The sequence below is a fragment of the Erithacus rubecula genome (genome assembly GCF_903797595.1).
Source record: "Erithacus rubecula genome assembly, chromosome: 6".
In the NCBI taxonomy this organism is placed as follows: domain Eukaryota; kingdom Metazoa; phylum Chordata; class Aves; order Passeriformes; family Muscicapidae; genus Erithacus; species Erithacus rubecula.
This window is the reverse complement of record NC_136688.1, coordinates 21,392,360-21,411,897: the sequence shown is the minus strand read 5'-3', so window position 1 is coordinate 21,411,897 and position 19,538 is coordinate 21,392,360. Positions and strand designations below refer to the sequence as shown.

General features: G+C 53.6%; 1 protein-coding gene across 2 annotated transcripts in view; it reads left to right on the top strand.

Annotated features, from left to right (window-relative positions):
- The first annotated feature begins 6,433 nt into the window (after positions 1–6,433).
- ALX4 (ALX homeobox 4) overlaps positions 6,434–19,538 on the top strand; it is a 39,184-nt gene continuing 26,079 nt past the window's right edge. The window contains exons 1-2 of one of the 2 annotated variants that reach the window (XM_079309127.1): positions 7,754–7,916; positions 12,566–12,725. Coding sequence is in view for 1 of the 2 variants with exons in the window: in XM_079309126.1 (XP_079165252.1) it covers positions 7,520–7,916 (397 nt within the window). In the remaining variant the exon portion in view is untranslated. Of the gene's footprint in view, positions 7,917–12,565; positions 12,726–19,538 lie in introns of both variants that reach the window. The other variant, XM_079309126.1, reaches the window with a different exon arrangement.

The following is a 19,538-nucleotide window of genomic DNA, read 5'->3' as shown; positions in this document are numbered from 1 at the left end:
TCCCACTTCGGGACAGTTCTGAAAGGGACTTTTCCTTGCCTAAGCACCTCAAAAAGCACAGGTTTCCTTTCCCGTACTCCTCCTCGAATGAACCTGCTGATAAAAGGGGGGTTTCCTCCACGGCGCCAGAGCCTTGGAAACCAGCGCTCTGAGCAGCGAGATGCGGAAAAGCCGCTGCCGTGGCCCCGGGACAAGCGTGGGAGCCCAGCGCGGCCACTCCTGGCCCGGGCCAGGAGCTCAGGAACTCAGGAGCTCCGCGGCGGGTTAAGCGATAGTCCTGAGCGCTTAAACCGTGCTGGGGCAGCAGACTTTGATGCAAATCACAAGGAAAATAAGTTTGTGCGTTGTGCACTGTGCTCTTAACATTATGCTGTGATATCTGTAATTGGTACGCGATTGTTATCAGGGGGAAAAAGGTCGTCACGATTATAACTCCTAGCACTGGGTCAGGAGTTCCTTTATTCGGGAAGATCTCTTTTTGTTTGGTTTAGAGATGGTTTAAGGGAGCTGCTTGGAGATTGCAACGAGAAAGGTGCATTTTTTACAAACAGCCCCGGAAATATCTGCCGGAGAGTAAGGCAAGGAGAGGAGCAAACGAAATTCAAGGGCTGGACAGAACCGGGGCCGGGGCTAAGCCGGCAGCATGAAGGTTCGGAGGTGCCGAGCAGAGCACTGCAGAGTGCGGGAACGGGTGCGGTCTGCCGCCCCTCTCCCAGACATGGAGTGGCCTTGAGTGCCTCATATTTGTAATAAAAATTATCCGCTGTTCTCTGGGAGAGCTTTTCATCCTCCTTTGGCAGCAGGCACCAGCTGCTGTTCGCCGAGGGATGCTGGACGTGGGTCTCCGGGCTGGGCCAGCACCGTCCCCGTCGGCGAGGCCGGGTCTCAACATCAGGGGCGAGCTCCCTTTCGCTCAACCTCCCCCCCTGCCCCAGCGTGTCCTCGTCTCTTCTCCCTCGTCCCCGCCGTCGCGGGCCGTCCCAGATCTGCCCTGCTCATAAAGGTCAGGGGGAGCCGCTCTCGCCGCGCTGACAGGTGCACCAGCTGCCACTGGATGCCTTCGGCTCGGAGCTCCCTCCTCCCCGACCTCTTTGTTTCAAGCGTAGGGCAAGGAGGACATTCCCAGGCCGATGCACCCCAAGGGGAAATGCCTATCCCGCGGCGCATCGCGGCCCCGGCCCCAAAAGGTCACCAGTGTCGGGGGCTGTCCTTGTCCTGTTCCTGGAACCGAAGCCGGGACGCTTGGGGCGGTGGGTCCGCCTGGTCCCGTAGCACATCCCCAGGACAGGAAGGGGGTACCCGGGGCGCGGTGCCGCATCCCCAGGTCTCCACTTCCCCGCCGAGCAGCCCGGTCCGCCGCCTCCCTCAGCTCCCATGGGTGCTGCCGTGCATCCTCCCGCAGAGCCCGGGGCGAGCTCGGCTGCTGTCTCGGTTTTACCGCCCGGACCAGCACCGCTACCTCTGAAGGAAGAGCCGCCCTGTCTTCATTGAGCCCGAACGTCTGACTTAAGCAAAAAATAGCCCCTGATTTCAGAACCCGTGCTGGCAAGGTTACACGCAAAAGGAAAGTATCGAGCAAATTATTAGCAAGTGCATATTTCCTCGCGTGAAGGAATTTACAAACAGCCACCAGGGATGACATATTAAATATAGACACTCTCCCCCCCTCCCCATCCCAGATATGTTCGGGGTGCTTGGAAGCGGGACGAAGTGAGCGGGACGGCTTTAACTCAGCCCGACTTTGCCGTCTAAGCCAGTCTGTGGTCCTCAGACCCGGCTCAACCCGGACCGGGACACGGCCAGCTGGATGCGCTCACCGCGCCTGGCGGGAAGCGGTGCGGAGTGGGGTGCGGTGTGCAGAGAGGGGTGCGGAGCGGGGTGCGGTGCGGGGTGCGGGGTGTGGAGCAGGGTGAGGTGCGGGGTGCTGAGCGGGGTGAGGGGTGCGGGGTGCTGAGCAGGGTGCGGGGGCCGCCCCTGCTGCATCTTCCCATTGGTTCTCACATACTGGCGTCACCCGGGGCCCCGCGAGCGCGATGCCAGAAGAGGTGATTTTCCGTATTTTTCTGGGAACACTGGGGAAAGGACGGGATCGAGAGGTTTATGCTGCTCCGGGGACCCCGAGCTCCGCTGACCATCCGAACAGCGCAGGGCACAGCCCGCCGCGGAGTGGGCTCAGCCACCCTTCTCCGGCCGTGGCAGCCTCGGGGTCTGTGGGCAGGACTGGGTACATAAATGCCCTTCGCTGCCCGCGGCTGGGAGCGAGCTGCACGCTGTCTGGAAAAGAAAACTAAATTTAAAAACAAAAATTAAATTTATAAAAATAAAAAATAAAAATTAAGGTAACATAATTCTCGTCTGGAAAGCTCTTGCAGTCCCCTAAGGCACCCTAGCGACCCCGGCGTCGTGCGAGCGGAGCAGGCTATGCTGGCTCTGGCCCCTCCTGCCACCTCCCCTTGTGCCCGGTGCGGAGAGGGCTGGGGACTTTCGCCTCTCTCCCTTCTCGGAGCACGCACCAAGCCCGCACCAAGCTAAAACCCATCACCATGAGCTGCTCAGTCCGCGGACCGGCAGCGGGGCAGCCTGGCTCCGGCGGGTCCCTCACCCAGAGACCAAGCAGGTGCCCACTTTGGTGGCCACATACAGATACACAGGCATAGGTGGAGCCCTCCGTCCCCGGAGCAGCAGGACTCCGCGCTGCGGAGTGGGGCCGAGAGCCGCTGCCCGCGGCTGCGGGACCACGGCCAGAAAGCAGCCGGGCCGAGGGTGAGAGGCTGCGGGAAGCGGAGATCTCTTGCTGAGGTGGCGGTGAGAGGCAGCAGGGCGGGATATAAGGAGGTGAATGGGAGAGCTTTGCTCGCACAAGCCCAGGGAGGCAGGGGCTAGCCTGGCCAGCATCGGAGCCTGGCCCTTCCTTTTTCCCGGAAAATACGGGAGCGGGTCAGCTTCAGTTCTCTCTGCAAGCTCTGTGGGTACACGAGGAACATGTTTTAACAACATTTGTTGTTTATTCCCGAGGTAAGGCTCAAAAGACAGGACAGCAAAGCCCCCGCAGCGCGCAGCTCAGGCCCCAGCCGGTGTCCGGCAAGGAAGCGGGAGCCAGAGTGTAAGGCGGCAGGTACCGGCCGGCTGGTCACGGAGCAAGCTCCACTCCCGAAATAAAGATGCAGCCTTCGTCCCGCTGGAGTAAAAAAAAATGCTGGGGGAGATTAGCACTAGTACTTTTTTCCCTCACTCCCCCCTTGCAGTGATGTTATAAATAGGTCGCCTTCAGATCTCGGTCCAGTACAAAAGGAGCCCGCAGCTCTGAAGTGACCATACAAACCAATCCGTTGGGGAAACAAATTCGAAACCGTTTCCAAGAGCAAGGTTCTGCCAAAGTACCAGAAGGGAACGGTGTGAAAGGTTCCCCCTCTCTCCGTCCCCCTCTCCAGTGAAATGACCCCACTCCCTGAACCGAGATTTTACTCTCCCACGGTTTAGAGGTGGGGGCAGGACCTGGGGTGCTGGATCAGGCACCCCGGAGTCCTGCCGTGATTCTCCTCAGCCATCCCGCCGCCTCTCTGGCTGAAACCATCGGGAATACCAGGAGGGCGGTAGAGGCTTGAGGGGACAACGCGGGTTTCCCTCGACGGTGGCTGGGAAAGTGGGGAAGAGCATTCTTGCCTCCTCCCCCCGGCCTCCTGCGAGAGCCGGGCTCGTCCCAGCAGCCGTCCCGCCTGCCCGCTCTCCGCAGCCGCGCCCGGCGTGCAGGGACCAGAGGAAACCTCTGCTTCTCCCCTGGACTTGACACAAGCCTGAGTGTTTAAATCACACGGGAATAAAGATTTATTTTTCTTCCCGAAATCGAAATGCAGGATATGCCCGCCATCGCCTGCGCCTCGCTCCGGGTCCTCACCCGGGAGTGACGCCCGCGCTTGCTTCGGCGGAAAAGGAACAGCTCCTCGGAAACAAGTCAGTCAGGGTTGGCCTGGGGTGTCCCTTCTCCCTGGGGTGTCACCGGTAGGCGACACCTGGGACGCCCGAAACTACAGATTCTTGACGATTCTCCCATCTATTACTCGGTCGGCGTGTACTGCCATCCATAAAGGCGGGACCGGTTGGCTCTCACCTGGGCTCCCCCAGCTCTGGGGGAGAAGGAACCCTCAGGAGTGACCCCAAAACCAACAGAGACCGTATCTGAAAATTGTCTCTATAAAAAACCCACGTACACACGGAATTGGCAACAAGTTGCTACGGCGCGCAGCCCTTTCGGCCGCTTTTTCTCCCTTTCCTTTTGGATGCATTTGATGCAGGGACAGGACAGGGTTGGGGTCACTCGGAGGAAAAATTATGAGATCGTGTTTCAAATGGTGTGCGTCCCTTGGTGCCCTTGCTCTGCGGATCCCGGTCCCGCAGCCGGGAATGCGGGGAGACCGGGCGGGCAGAATGCCGGATGGACACGGCCGTGCCGGCTGCGCCGCCGCACGCAGCTCCATCGCCTCGTTTCACGGAGGGCGGCCACAGCCTCCGTGTGCTTTGCTACTCGCAAGGCTCCGCTCCCGGCAAACGGGGGCTGAGGGGAATCCCCCGTCACACTTGCTGAGAGAACTGCACGCCAAACCTAGTCCAGCTAAACGAAAACAGTCAGGAAAAGCGATTTCCCGGTTATTCCCCCCCTCGCCAGCTAGACCGCCAGGTACTTGCGCACATCCTTTCCCCCGGTAACGATTCCCGAATTAACCTTCCGCTTCTAGGGGCGCAAACTGGCTCTCAGACAGACGGTTCCATTGCTGTCCTTTCCGAGCGCTGAGAGTTAGCCCTGATTTGACATTAATGGATTTTTCGTTATAATTTAATGCAAGGAGGGGCCAGCCGAGCGTTCTAACCGAAGGGACACTGGGCAGCCCTCCTTCGGGTCGGCCACGCTTCACTTCCTCTGCGAGCCAGTGCACTGCAGCGTTTCTTTAAAAATTACATATATATATATGTATATGTGTGTGTGTGCGTATGCATACATATATGCATGTGTGTGTGTGTATTTATAATCTCCTGCCCGATCCCCAAATATCTCCGTTTAGGTTTTTTGCTCTTACTGTTGTTTAACCTTGCCGAAGAGAAATCTCGAGGCCGAGTACAACGCTGTAGCATCGAGAACTGCCCTCACATCATTTCTTTCAGGCTTCTTTTTCGTTCCCCCAAAAAATCGCGGAGGAAGGAACAGGGAAACACATTTAAAGCGTCCCTCCACCGTGAGCGACACTGAGGGTCCTTTGCGGAGGAGCTGGGGATGCGGGAGCTGAGCTGCTACCGGTACCCAGGGCAGCTGCCCTTCGGCAGAGCCGCTCGCAGGCTGCCGGTACCGGCAGTACTCAGGCTCCCTTAGCCGCCCAGAAGCGGATTTTAGAAATGCTTTCATGCATAGAGTTGGTTTGGTTTTTATTATGTCGTGGACGAGGGAAAGAAAGGGGCCTGCAGTGGGGTGAGTGAGTTTGGGAGGGGAGAAAGAAAGGACAAGAAAAGAATTAAGTAGAGGTAATAAAGAGAATAAGGAAGGCAAATCCGCTGAAAGCTTTCTTGGACTAGAAAACTCAGCGAGCCCGGCCCTGCTCTGAGGGAAACTCGCAAAATGGTTTAAAATCTCATAAATGAATCCGTCTCTGGCTGTTTTTAACGACGACGTCGCTAGAAATCCCTTCTGCATCTGGGGGGCGAGGGGTGGGCGCCTATTCTTGTCAGATCAGAGCTAATGAAAACGGCGGTGCCGGTCTTGCTGGTGGAGCAAAGGCCTGGAGGGTGGCGGTGGCCACGGGTCCCTCCCGAGCCGCATCCCGGGGGCCGCATTCCCATTCTGCCGTCCCGCTCCCCCTTGAGCCTTATCCCGCTTCCTCCCGCACACACAGTTATACAGTCACACAGATGAAAGCCACGAGTCCCCCCCGCTCTGAGCGGGAGAAGGGAGGACACACGGTCCGGGTCCCGGGAGGAGCCCGCTGGGAGCCCGGAGCAGCCGCCGGTGCCCCCGCTCCCCTCCCGCAGCCGCGCTCCCGAAGGGGTTAAGGTTCTTCTTGTCTTCCCTTTCCATCACTCTTTTTTTCCCCCTTTTATTTCGTTAAACTTCTTTTCTCTTTTCTTTTCTTTTCTTTTCTTTTCTTTTCTTTTCTTTTCTTTTCTTTTCTTTTCTTTTCTTTTCTTTTCTTTTCTTTTCTTTTCTTTTCTTTTCTTTTCTTCTGACGAACTGTGGATTTAGTTTGCGTAATATCTTTATTACTGAAAACTTCAAGGTAAGTGAGCAATAGGAACCAGATGTGGGGATGGGAGGAAGGCAGGGTAAGAGTAAGTATGGGGTAGCAGGAGTTAACTGGGGGAGGAGGGGAATCAGGTTGAATGGGGCGGAGGGGGGGGGGTAAGGACGACGAAAGGTGAGTATTGATTTATTTTTAAGCTCTTTCTGGGTTGTAACTGACCCCTCAAACCAAAAAGGGCTCCTGCCAGCCTCTGTCCGTTTGCTAGTCACCTCTGGCAAACCCAGAAGCTTGGTCCAATTCTGTGTACTTGATGACCCTGTTAAAATCCGTCCCTGCTGCCCTCCCGTTTGGATCCAGTAGTTTTACACCCGAAGAGAGCACGTTTTTAGAGGTAAATAAATAATGACCATCATAAATGTGTGGCGAGACCCGACGGAGAGCTCGCCCAGCTCTGTGCGGGGCGGCCGCGGCACCGCCGTGCCATGGTAGGAAAAAGGCTCACGGCAGCGTAGGGAGAGCTGTTGGCCCTGAAGGGGTTAACGGCAGGGGGGAGGCTTAAAGGCAGATAGCTGCGGGGAAAATCCCTATTGCCTTTAGTAGAGATGTGGGGGTCGCAGAGGCGAGGGTCCCACAGCTGGGGCAGTGAGCAGAGGAGAGAGCCCGAGTGAGCAGAGCGTGTCACGACCATTAAATCGTCCCCGGTGCTTCCGCCGGCGCGGATCCCGCACTCATCCCTTCGTGGTGTTTATGTCATCTGCTTGATTTTCTGTTTTTTAATCATAAAATTTTTGGAGCTGTTTTGTTTTTGTAGTATAGTTTATTTTTTTTTTTTTTTTTTTAAAGCAGAAGATATGACCTCCACCTTCCCTCTGCTTCCACACACTCCCATACACACACACACACTCACACACACCCCTTCCTGGGCCCCCTCCCCTCCACTGTCATCATCTACATATTAATTGGGGGAGAGGTCTCCCTCTCTCTCTCTTTTTTTTTTTTTTCCTATGTGGTGGGGGGGAAAGTGCAGAGAAGAGCCTCTTTAGAGTGTAGTTTGGAGGAAGACACGGAGGGCAAGCGTATGTGAGAGAGGGAGGGAAGGAAAGAAAAAGACCCCTTTTACTGTGTGAGAACTTAAGGGGGTTTGGAGATCTGGTCAGCTTTCACGAACATCTGAATCCTCTTAGAGCTCCCCGGCCCAGCTGTGAGTGTGTGTCTATGCGAGAGGGAGAGAGAAAGAGTGGTTCCTGGTGCCCCTCCAAGCGCATTAAGGACACTCGGGCCTTTTAATTTTAGGAATGAATGCTGATACTTGTGTTTCTTATTGTGATCCGGCTGCCATGGATTCCTACTACAACGCAGCCTCCCAGGACACAGAAGGCTCCTCGCCTTTTAGGGCATTTCAAGCAAGTGACAAGTTCAGCCCTACTTTCCTGGCCAGCAAAGGACAAGGCTTTGGTGACAGCAGCTCTAAGTGCCGGAGCCGCTACAGCCAGCAGGAATGTCAGTCCCTGGATGGCAGCGTGCAGGCTCCCGGCTCTGCCGGCTCTCCGGCCTCCTTTAACAAATACCCGCAGCAGCAGCAGCCGCCGCACCTCTACATGCAGCGAGGCCCCTGCAAAACCCCCCCGGACAGCAACATCAAGCTGCAAGAGAGCAGCGGCCACAACGGAGCCCTGCAGGTCTCCTGTTACGGTGAGTCCTTGGCGTGCGGCGGGGAAGCACTGGAGGCGAAAGTGGAGAGAGGCTCCCGGGCCTGGGAAGCGCCTCCCGGGAGCGTGGGGGGTGGCTGCCTGGCAGGACAAACCCTGCGGGGTCAAGGAGACCTTGCCCGGCTCCGGCGCGCAGCCCCCTCTCGCCGCAGCGGGGGCCGCTGTGCCCCACCAATATCTATCTTCATTCCCAGCCGGGTCTGGAGCCCACGATGCCTGCGGGAAGCCGCCCTTCCCCCGTGTCCCGCTTAGCCGTGGTCTGAATCGTAATTTCGGAATGCGGACGATGGGCTCCCGCAACGCGTCAGCTCTTGAGCAGTGCGGGGAATTCCGCGGAAACCGGGACAGAAACAGAGAGAGCGGAGCGCCAGGCTGTGCAATGTACTCTCGGCGGAGATAGTTTTCCGCAGAAAGAATTTATGAAAAATTTCGCCGAAATCATCACTTTTCGCGGTTACGGACTCTCGTGTCACTCACTTTCTCCCCTAATTGCCACTCCCCTAATTGATTTCTGCCCCGCTGCAGATAACCCCCTCGCATCCCCTCCGTGGGTCATTAGCGGCAATTAAGACACTCCCTCGCGCTGGCGCTCGGCAGTACAGCCGGCAACGGGGGCGCTTCTCATATCGTTTCCGACCGTCGCTTTAAAAGGCTTCTTCGGGAGGTTTCCGCTGTATCGGGGTGGTTAGGGAAAAGTAAAACAAACAAACAGCCCCCCAAAAACAAACAAACAGAAAAATTCATCAGTGAAACAAATATCCCTCTCCCCCCTAAGTTTTCCCAAGAAGAGAAGGTGGAAATGAAAGCTCTTCCTTTCCCTCCCGGTGATCTGTCTGTGGGCAGACGGGCTGCCCTGGTCTAGATTCAGAGCGCGTCTCCGCTGACGGGATCCCGTTCTCGATGCGTTAGTCCCGAAGGCAAGGACGGCTACAGTACCGTGTCCATCCTAGGAGACTCTGAGACCAGTAGTGACTATGGACTGGGGGCACAGAGGAGGTGGAAGAGGTCCGGGTCAGGCCAGCAGTCCCACTTCTCGCCGTCATTTGAGCGCTCTTTGCCCTTTCCCCCCCATCTCTATAATTAAAGAGGGTAGAGGCGCTTTATTTCTGCCCGTGTCCCAAACCCTGGCTTGCCAGGTCGCCTTCAGGCGCCGTCCCTCGCCCCCTGTTTGCAGCTGGGGTATCTCCAGATCCAGGTCCACAGTCCCAGTTCCCGCACGCACAGGTGACTCCCCTCCACAGCCAAAAGACACGAAGTCCTCTCCACACAGACATGCCCGAGAGCTGCAGGCACAGCCCAGCTACGCTGCGCCCGGACGGGCTCCAGCCCGGACCCGCACTGGTCCTTCCCACAGCCGGTGGCACCGCCATCCTCCCGCGGGTATCACCTCGGGCCGCGGAGTGCCATGAGGCCTCTAAGAGCTGTTTGCACACTTCTTCTGGCCAGAACTGGGTCTTTGACCCTCTCCTACGTCCCCTCTCTCCCCTGCCCTTTCCCCGTGGGCGGACAGCCCTCCCCAGCGTCAGGCCCGCTCCGCATCCGCGGAGGCCTTCGGGGGCAGCCCGGCCTCCGCGAAGGACGCGCGGCGGGACCGGGGAGACCCGCGGGTCCGCGGCCCGTGCAGGAGAGGACCGGTCCCGGCTCCCTCCGGGAGTGGGATCGCAGGGCAGTCCCCCGAGCTTTTCCCGCGGCCCTGACGTCCTCTCTCTGTTAACCGGCTCTCTTGTTTTGTAGGTTGCAAAGCCCAGGGCGTCGGCATAGCCTGTGATGACACATTACAACCCCCCGGTAGAATCACGCGAGTTTATTGCCCTCCTAACACCGCCGGGGTTCCCCGGATTTATTTTCCAGGGAGGTTCGGGGTTCTGCTTCAGTGGGAGCCCGGCGGCGGGTGGCCCGGCCCGGCCCAGACCGTGCTCGCTGTGAGCCCCTTGTGATGTGGCTGAGGACGGTGCGCTATAATGAGAGACACATGGTTCGGCAAGGATAATTAATAGCAATAGTGATAATAGTACTGCTTAATGGTTGAAGAGAGAGACTCGCTAATAACAGACAGATCGGGGTTTCGCGGAGCGACTGCAACATCCGTAGGCGCTTCTCCGCCTTTTCCCAAATCGCGAGACCACCGCGCAGGGCGCGGGAGTTGTGCCCGAGGGACCCCGCGAGGGCTAAAGGGACGGGGAAACCTCCGAGTGGGGGCCGATCCCTTCGGCGCGGGGGAAGAGAGGTGTCCCGTTCCCTGGAGCGGGCACAAGCGCGGCCAGCCAGCGCTCACGGCACTCGAGGCGGGTGAGCCGAGCTGTCCGCAGAGCTTCGCTCGGGAAGCCGGGCACAGGCGGCTGTCCCGCTGCTCCCCGCCGACACCCGCTTCAGCTCCGCCGCTGGTGCTGCGGGCGCGCTGGGCAAAGAAGGAGCGCGGCAGGGAGAACTGGCTATCCCCGTCTCCTTTGTCGGGGCCTGTGCAGGATGCTGAACGCTGTGACTGTAAACCCCTCAATTAAAAACAACAAAACCCAAAAAGAAGTGGGGGAAAAAACCCAACTAAGACAAACATAAACCAACCAGCAGGCAGGCTCTCCTGCCAGGTCATACTCAGGCGGCCGGCTTGCCCGCTCTCGTGGCTGCGGCGGGCCCATCGCCCGGCCCGCTCCCCTCCTGGGGGTGCTGCTCCCGCATGGCAGCCCCGGAGCCCTCTCCTCCGCCTTTCCCCCGCTCGCTCTGGAGGCCCGAATGAGCCCAGAGCCGAGCCCGGGCGCTGAGGCGGGGACCGGGCCAGTGAGGCACGGCGGGCCTGGCGCACACGGCGCACACTCCGCGTGATGGAGAAACAGGGTGTCCCCTCCTTTTTTTAGTTGTTTAATTCTATTTTATTTCTTTAATAAACAAGTATTTTCGAGTTATAAAAAGCCCGAGCCTGCCATCTATTGCTCTCGGCTTCTATTTCTAGAGCTAAGACCTTCCACTGCATTGTACGGATAAATATAGGCCAGGGAGAGCTGCGGCCGTAAATACACGGAGGACACGGACGGCAATCGCCGGAGCGCTTCCAGCCCGGCTGCTGGCAGGGACAGTGGCACCGGGTGGCCCTGGCTCTCGGCCGGGCTCCCCGCGGTGCCCTTGCAGAGGTGGCTGCCAGCCTGTCCCTATGGGGTTCCCGGCACGGCTCCTCCCGTGCTGTCCCTGCGCTGCTGCGGGCCGGCAGGCTCGCACTGCTCACCCCGCGTTACCCGCCTCGGATAGGGGTACGGTTATTCCGCAAACCAGCACGGACACTGAAAGCTGAATTCTTAAATAAAGGTCATAGAATCAGAGAATCTTCAAGGTTGGAAGAGACCTTCAAGATCATCTAGTCCTGAGAACAGGTTATATATCTTGGCTTAGGAGGGGAAGAAGCTTTCGGATGATTTATGTGCTGTAGTAATCTGACTTGCTATTTCTACTGTGTGGAGCTGAAGTAAGTTATATTTCTTGAAACATGTACATTCGCATACCCCTATACACACAGAAAGGTATACGTATATTGCTGTCTAGAAACACCGGCTGGAACAAAATCCTTTTGGGAGTGAAGGCGAATGTGATGGGGATATTTGCTCAAAGGAAACAGGAGAAAGGAAACTGTTTTCTCTAACAGAGGAAATTCTTTAAGTACCGTGTTATGCGAATAACGATCTTTTTTTTTAGATTTAGCTAGCAAATAAAAGTGTGGCCGTAAGTGCGTTATTATTAAAAGTACAGAAAGCCACTGCTGTAGGCTCGCTGCGTGCTTTTTAAATTGACACTTTTAATGGATTTCTCCTCCTCCTCCTTCCTTGATGTAATGTAAGCTGCAGGCTCGGCAGGAATGAGATCGCTGGCGGTCCCTCTCCGCCTCCCGCGAGAGACCGCTCGCTGCCAGGCGCTCGGGGCTCCCCGCGGCGCTCGCAGAGCCCCTGCCGATGTTCGAGGGCTCCGGGGAACTCGCCGTACTCCGGGGAGGGCCGGCGGCGTCTGCCCCTTGCCCCGGCTTCCGCCGCAGCCCCCGGGCCGGAGCCGGACGGGGTACCGGGGCCGTGTGCTCGCTCCCCTTGCCGTGTTCCCGTCCGGGCCGCCCTGCCGAGAGTCCCGGCAGGAGCGGCTCTGCCGGGACGGGGATGGCGGTCCCTGCCCCTCGCCCGCCGAGAGCCCGGGCTGCAGGGGACGTGGGGAGAGGTGTCCCGAATGCGGCGGCCCTTCGGTCCTGCCTCCCTTTGATCTCGGCTCCTGCCGGGCTCCTTCGCCGCGGCTGAGAGCGCAGGCGGGGCGGCAGGCGGGGTGCGCGGCCTCCCCCGCGCCTCTCCCGGCCGGGGCGGCGGGATGCTGCCGCCCTGATCCCCGCGGGGAGCAGCGAGCGAGTATAAAGGGGAGAAGTGCGCGGGAGGAAGGCGCGAGTGGGGAAGGGGACCAGGGGGAATGTGATCCAAGCTGGCATCAGGGAGCAGAGCCGGCCAGCGCAGCCAGGAGGGCGGGAGGCGAGGCGAGCTGCAGGGAGCAGGGCGGCAGAGCCGGCCCTTCCCTCCCGCTGATGTGGGACCGGCTGCCCGGCCGGGCTCGGCCGCCGGCTCCCGGCGTGCTGCTGACGCCGCCCTGGCAATAGCCCTCTCTTTTCCACAATAGGGCCACCAGATCTGCCATTCAAGGGTTCCGGCACCCTCCCAGGGAGGGGAGGGAGCTCTCGCCAGGAGTTTGGCTAAGCCTGTGTTTGAACAGACACTCGGAGGTGCGGGATCTCCTCCGCGGAAACCTGCGGGATTTCCTCAGGGAGCCAGAGGCGAAGGTAGGGCTCACGTTCCTTACCCCTAGGGCCGAGCAGGAAGGTTTATTCGCGGCTCTTCCCTAAAGGTGTTTTGCGTTTCTCTTGAATTGGACGGTAGATCTGGCTGGAGGCTTTTATAGGATTCCTGACCCGAGCTGTTTATAACACTTATGTGTCAAAGGATCGGGAGACTCCCTCCCCCTGTATCCCTGCCGCTCCCTCCTCGCAGGAAGATTTCTTTTTGCGCTAGAGTTGTTTATTTTCGACTTGTCCGCTGCTGATTGGAATTAACTCCGCTTTAGCCCTACACTTCAGCAGTGCACGCCTGTAAAACCAGCAGGACGTTACCAGCAACAAGAAGGTGCGGAAAGAGAGAGAAAGAGTCTTAAAACTTTTACTAGTGTTAATTTTTTTGAAAGCAACACAGAGCGAAGCATACGAGAAAAATACTGATGGAGAGAGAGATTTGGAGATGCTTATTTGAGTGCATTTTTTTTCCTAAGGGTTTGGTGTAGGAGTCCTATTAACAATATATGCTGATGCCAGATAGCGCAAATGAGCTGTGTGTGTGTTATCTGGAGCTGCAGGCTGTTTATTTTGTACAGCCTTTTGAGTGTACATTCAGTGTGGTTGCATGACTAACTGGCTGGAGTGATTCACTGGCTGCTTTATGGGTGACTGCTCAAAACAAGTTGTGAATCAAAAGAGATTTCTTTGGCTGTGGTTTCTAACCTCCCAAGTTAAATGCACCCACGGTTTAAGGGGAGCTAATGTGCAGACTTCAATCCCTCAGATCGTGAGGATTTATTCATTTTCCAAGCCCTGCGTTCAAAGCCATGATGACTTTCCCTTGTAAGAAGGAGGTGGTGTCTGAGCGGCTCGGAGCCAAAGTCTGCTGCTAAAGGACATCTCCAGACCTGTCCATTCGGTCACCCTCCTTCCCGACCCTTTTGCCAGTTTTTCTCCCTGGAGTCCTTAAGATGCTTTATTATTTGTTCAGGGCATTTTTGTAGCTTAGCAATTCTCGGGTAAAAAGTGTGAATGTGTCTCGGGGCAGTCAGGCTTTTATTCTCATTTTACCTTTGGAAGAACCGACACTTGGAATCCCCGAGTGGCTTGTGCAAGGTGAAGCTGTGGCCGCTCAGTGGCATCAGTGTCACCTTGGCAGGGCCGTGGCTCCGGCAGAAAGAGGCACTCAGCCGGCTTGAGAAGAAGCCGCTGCTGGAGTCAGGAACTCACGGAGTAGAGGTCCCGTCTGTGATTTTGTAGGAGCTTTTACTCAGGTTTCTCGACAGTCATGTCCTTATTCTGTGCAAAAAGCTGTAAACAATCAGTATGCTCTCGTGTCCTCGGGTTTTTCGGCGTGCAAAAATAGGCTCAACCTGCCAATCCACGTTAATGGTCTAATCTTTAAAAAACAACTCATCAGCGTAGGCAACCTATATTGGCCAACACAAGATATGAGTTGTGCTCTTCAGAAAATGCTGAGCAATCCCTGCCCCAAAAGTCATATGTTTCTGAGGTACTCCTCCTACACATCTGAAAAACAAATCCCATCTCAATTTTTAACCATGTTGGAAAGCACTGGTCTAATATCTTTATATAAATATATTTCCAACTGGAAAAAGGGTTAATTCTAGATTAGGAGAAGCATGAGTGGCAATGCAGCTGATATAGGACCTCTGTGACTTGAGAAACACTTACTAAGATATGGATGGGAATACTTCGTATTAATAAAATGTCAGAGCAATTTATCATAATTGCATTTGTCTCAGCAGCCCCAACTTGTAAAAGAAAGTTCATAAGTAAAGGAAGAAAGCTACTTACACGTAATAAATAAATTACCTCCACTTTATTTTCTGTGTAAGTTCAGAGGATTCAATGTTATTATACATACTGGTGAAACTACTTGGCCATATTTTTCATTCATGCTTGCAAATCGTCTTCACATTTTGACTGTCACATAAGTAGACAGAATTGAAAGAGCAATTGTGTGTCACCATGATAATTCTAAGGTCATTTTTTGGTCAAAGAGAGGAATCAGTGGAAAATAGGGTAAGTGGATGGAGAGAGGAAGGAGAAGAGATTATTGAGGAGAGGCAGGGGAAGAAGAAGAGGAGATATCTTGGATGGGTAATAAGCAGTGACAGACTCAGAACTATTATGGAAGGTAGTCTGCAACTGATTTTATGAACTATCTAAGTATGAACCCACCAGTATAAAATTCTTTATATCTCCCTCAAGAATAGCTGTGATTCTACGTTTTGTAGCTGCTGTTTTCAGGTCCCAGCAGGACTTAGTCATGACAAATTGGTGTATCATGAGATAAGGTCTCTCATCTGCACAAACTGAAGACTGTTGCAATATCCAACTCAGTATTAAATGTTTATTTAAGTCTGTTTGTATCTAATATTTTTTAATGAAAATGCATTTGAAGTGTTATTCTTTTTGCATTTAATCTGCTTATTGGAGACAGATGGTTGAATCGGTATTATTTCTAAAGATATTCTTTATTAGCAAGAACAGGGGTCATTAGCTGTGAGGCAGTGGGTGAGCTGGTGGAGGAGCCTGAGAGGTAAGCTGGTTTACTCACCAGCAGACTGTGTGCTGTGTGCTGAGCCCGGGTGCAAACTCTGTGGGAGTTAAGATAACAGCCACCTTTATTCAGTGCAAGTCTGAAAACCCTACAAAATCAAAGGGCGGGGAGTCAACAGCATCAAGGCCCATCAGAGAAGTGCTATCAATGAGGAATGAGGAAACTGAGGAAGAGAACAAATGCTTTGGACAGACTGGTGTCAGGGGGGAATAAAATAAATTTGTACGGTCTCAGTACAACTCCTATCTGATTGCTGCTGTTCCCCATCTGGGCTCTAGGTGCAAGCACTGCTGCCTAAAAGAAATATCTCATGTTGCATCAGTTTCTCCCTGTAGTGGAAGCAGTTCCCTTGGGATTTTGGATATTGACTGACTGCTTCACCTGGGAGCTGTAACATCGGTTTTAGGGTAGGATGCTGTTTCCAAAAAGGGAAATGGGGAACTGTATTCATTCTTTTGATGCAAGAGAGATCAGATAACAAAAGTGCTTACAGATATCTAATCTATTCAGGAGCAGTGGGAAGTGAAAGAAATTCACAGCAGAATTAAATCAAAACAAACCAAAGTTGTATAGTATGCACAGGGAAAGAGTGCAATATGGAGAATTCTCCATGAAAGTATCAAAAGCAGTCATAGAATGACTCTCTTCTAGGACAGTGCTCAGAGAGATCTGCAAGACCATGACTCTGCAAGGTGTTGAGGAATGTGTGTGACACTGATCAGATGTTGTTTTACAAAACAGGAGAAACAGGAAAATATTGCTCAGCCCAAAACTTAATACGAGATTTGTGCCACAGAGAGGTTTCTGAAAGAAAAGAAAAGCATTTCAAAAACTACATCACAGGCTTACAAAGGTACCAGCCTGTTGGGCATGGAGCTGGTCTCAGGCTGCTGGGTCTGGGATGGGTCACCTATGAGACTGATCCTTTCCAGTGTGTGTGCAAAAGCCCACAGCATCAGGTTTTTCCTGCCCCAGAGATGCCACTCAAGAAACACTGCACAGGAGGCTGATGCATGTCCATTCCCACTGTGCAACTGACTGGAAAAGGAACTGGGCAGAGCCTTGTTCTGCAGAGCTTGTTCCCAGAGAAGAGCCTGAGGCCCAACAGTGGGGCAGGGTATGCCCTAGAGTCTGGACCACAGTGCTGGTCTACAGCTCACTGGAGCACTGTGGGGTTCTGTTCCAGCCTTTCCTGGGATGGTGCATGCCCAGACCTCTTCCTGGAGTAAAGTCAGGAGCACGGCTGTGGCAAGGACCCATAGCTGAGAGCTGAGAAGCACCGTGCTACAGACATAACCTGGCTTATCAAGATTTGGTCTGAACCTGGTAAGCAGATTGGAGCCAGATACCACTCTGAGCTAGACAGGACATAGCCAGATGCTAGGAGGCAAGAGGAAGAAGAACCTACCTAAGTTGGCAGAGGACCTGCAGACATTTTGTGTTTCTTACATCTCTAGGGAGGACTTCCAAGATAAATAGCCAATGGACCAATTGCTAGACAGTTAGGCAGATTATGCAGGAGGCCAGAAACACTCCATGAAGCTGTGGGATTTATGGCAGAGCTTAAATATTGCATTTCAGCTCTTGAACCGAAGTTGGAAAATGCTACTGGAAGAGAGGAAAGCTGGTTGCTTTATATAGGTATGAGGTTTTGTGCTAGAGAAATGAGTATTTCCATCCAGTTCATACCCCTTCAAGCTGTTAGAAAAAGGGACTTATGAAGGATAGAAAGCAATGGGGTATTGGCTACAACATCAAACACAAGTGCAAAAACTCACTTAACTGAGGCTCTGTTGAGGATGGGAAATATCCACAGAGAGTTGATATAAATATATGACTGGTCAGGACAGAGCCTCATAAAAATCTACTGAAAGGCCCAAAGTCAGCTTAGGAAACAGAGGCACCTGTAGCTGCACATGCAAAGTTGGGTGATGCTGGTTTTAAGTTAAAGCTATAATAAGGTTTATTTGTGCCTAGACTTGGATATTATGTTGGTATCCAGACAACCATGATGTTCCCTTGTAGCCTTTAATTAGTTCAATTTGTGACTGGTTGTCCTGGAAATTCCCTTTTCCTTGGCTTGGGTGGTAAAAATTGGAGATCTTGGTTGAACAACCTTTTCTCCATTTGTCAGCAGTCCATCTCAGAGAGTGGGCAATGGGAGTAGCCAAGCAGCACAACAGGAGTTTATCACCTATGTAATTTAAAGGCATCACAGGGGCTCATTCAGGCATGGAATTTAATGATGAAACGTGTAGGAGATGGGAAAATAAAACAACATATTGCAAACACTCGTGAGAGCTCATTATCACCAAAACACTCTAAAAAGTGATGTTTTGCTATGATGTCTCAAAGTTTTAAAATATTTAGTCATGAGAGAACTGCTTTTGAGGAAACTGCAGACAGATGATGCAAAATTCCCACAAGGAGTTGTGATGCCTTTCTTGCATGTGTTGTATTTCTGAAGTGGGTTCCCAAAGATGGGGAGGAACCCTATTGAAGCTGGTCATGGCAGGGAGATGATGGGACAGTCCAATATGTAGACCTCCTCCTTTCATGGGTCTGAGGGAAGGCAGGGACTGAGGAAAGCGTTCTTGCTGACAAAAACTGCAGGCAGAGACCAGACTGCTGGGATCCAGGAAGTTGCTCAGCATAGCTAAAGTGGGAGATGAGCTAACACTGAGCATACACATCTCTGTGACTGGGACCTGGTCAGTCAGCACCAGGGCTTTCAGCCTGTGGTGATTTCCTTCAAAAACATGGCTCATGTGAGAGAAAGAGGTTTGGGCAATCTGCTTATGGTGCCTGCCTCTATGGGCAGGCCCTGAGCTGTCTCTTTCAGCTTCTACACAGTTTGGGACCTCATCAGCTGTCCTGGTTAGAAAAGAAGGCCAGCAAGAGCTTTGCTGTGTGATACATTAACCAGAGGGTGCTTGTGTCTTACCATTACTAGATAATATCTGGAATGTGCCTCACTAGGTTAATTTTGGTTTCCACAGTGAATATCTGGAGGTGAAAATGGTTTTCATGTTAGCACAAGTCCATAGAGCACTGTAGTGTGGGTCTGCCATCCCCTGTGTGCAGCAGCCCTCCCTCAAGAGCCCAAGACAGCAGGCACTGCCAGGCAGCCCCCCAGCTCCTGTGACACAAATGGGATGTCCTGGTGTGGGGTGAGCCCCTTAATAGGAACCAATGGTGTTTTATAAACAGGCTGTCATGAGCTAAATTGAACCCAGAGCAAGGTGAACTGCTGGAGAGAGGCATAGCATGCACCCTGGGTAAACTCAGCCAGGAGCAAAGGGGCAGAGCTTCCCAATGTCAGGGAAGGGAGCACAGAAGTGCCAGCCTGTCTGGCCTTGCAGGGCATGGATCCTGCTTCTGGAGGCTCAGCTGCAGACTTCCCAGGATTACAAAAGCTCCACATGCCCCTTGTGAGAAGAGAAAGCTAGCCTGACAGTGAAAGGAGAGCAGCCAGGCATTTTCAGGGCTGAAGCAGTTTCTATTGAACACAGCTGGGGGTGCCTGTGGGGTCGGAACAGCACTGACACAAGAGCATAGTCACCAAAGACTAGTTCTGCCAGTGCCTTGTTCAAAGGCTTTTTTTTTTTTTCGTGCAGATACCTCCCTCAGCAGGGCAGCAAGAAAAAACTGAGGCTGCATCCTTTTTTTACGTCCTTCTTCCACAATCTGCAGGAATAAAAAGTCTCCTGTTTCATCCATAGATGTAAGTTTGCAAGTGCAGAGTTCATGGAACTAAGAGGGAGTGTTCCTCAAAAAGCTCCTAGTGTCAAACAAGGTGTGATTAAAAAAACCAAACCCTTACTTGGCAACCTTGTCTGCTTTGTGACTCTTTTCAGACTAGCAAGGCAAAAGCCCTCTCGTTATGGTGGGAAAGCTTGGAATTTAAAGATGAAATGTTGTATAGGAGATGGGAAAACAAAACAACCTATGACAAGCACTCATAAGAGCTCATTATCACCAAAACACTCAAAAAAAGTGTTTCTGATGTTTTGCTATGATGTCTTGAAGTTGTAAAGTCTTTAGTCAAGCCATGACAAAGCTGCTTTTGAGGAAAATGCAGACAGATGATGCAAAATTCCCACAACGAGGTGCGATGCTTTTCTTGCATGTGTTGTATTTCTAAAGTGGGTCCCCAAAGATGGGGGACTACTGAGCAGTGTCTCCTGGGGATCTTACTCTATTCATTTTTGTTCATGTTGTTGGGCCTTTGCCTCAGA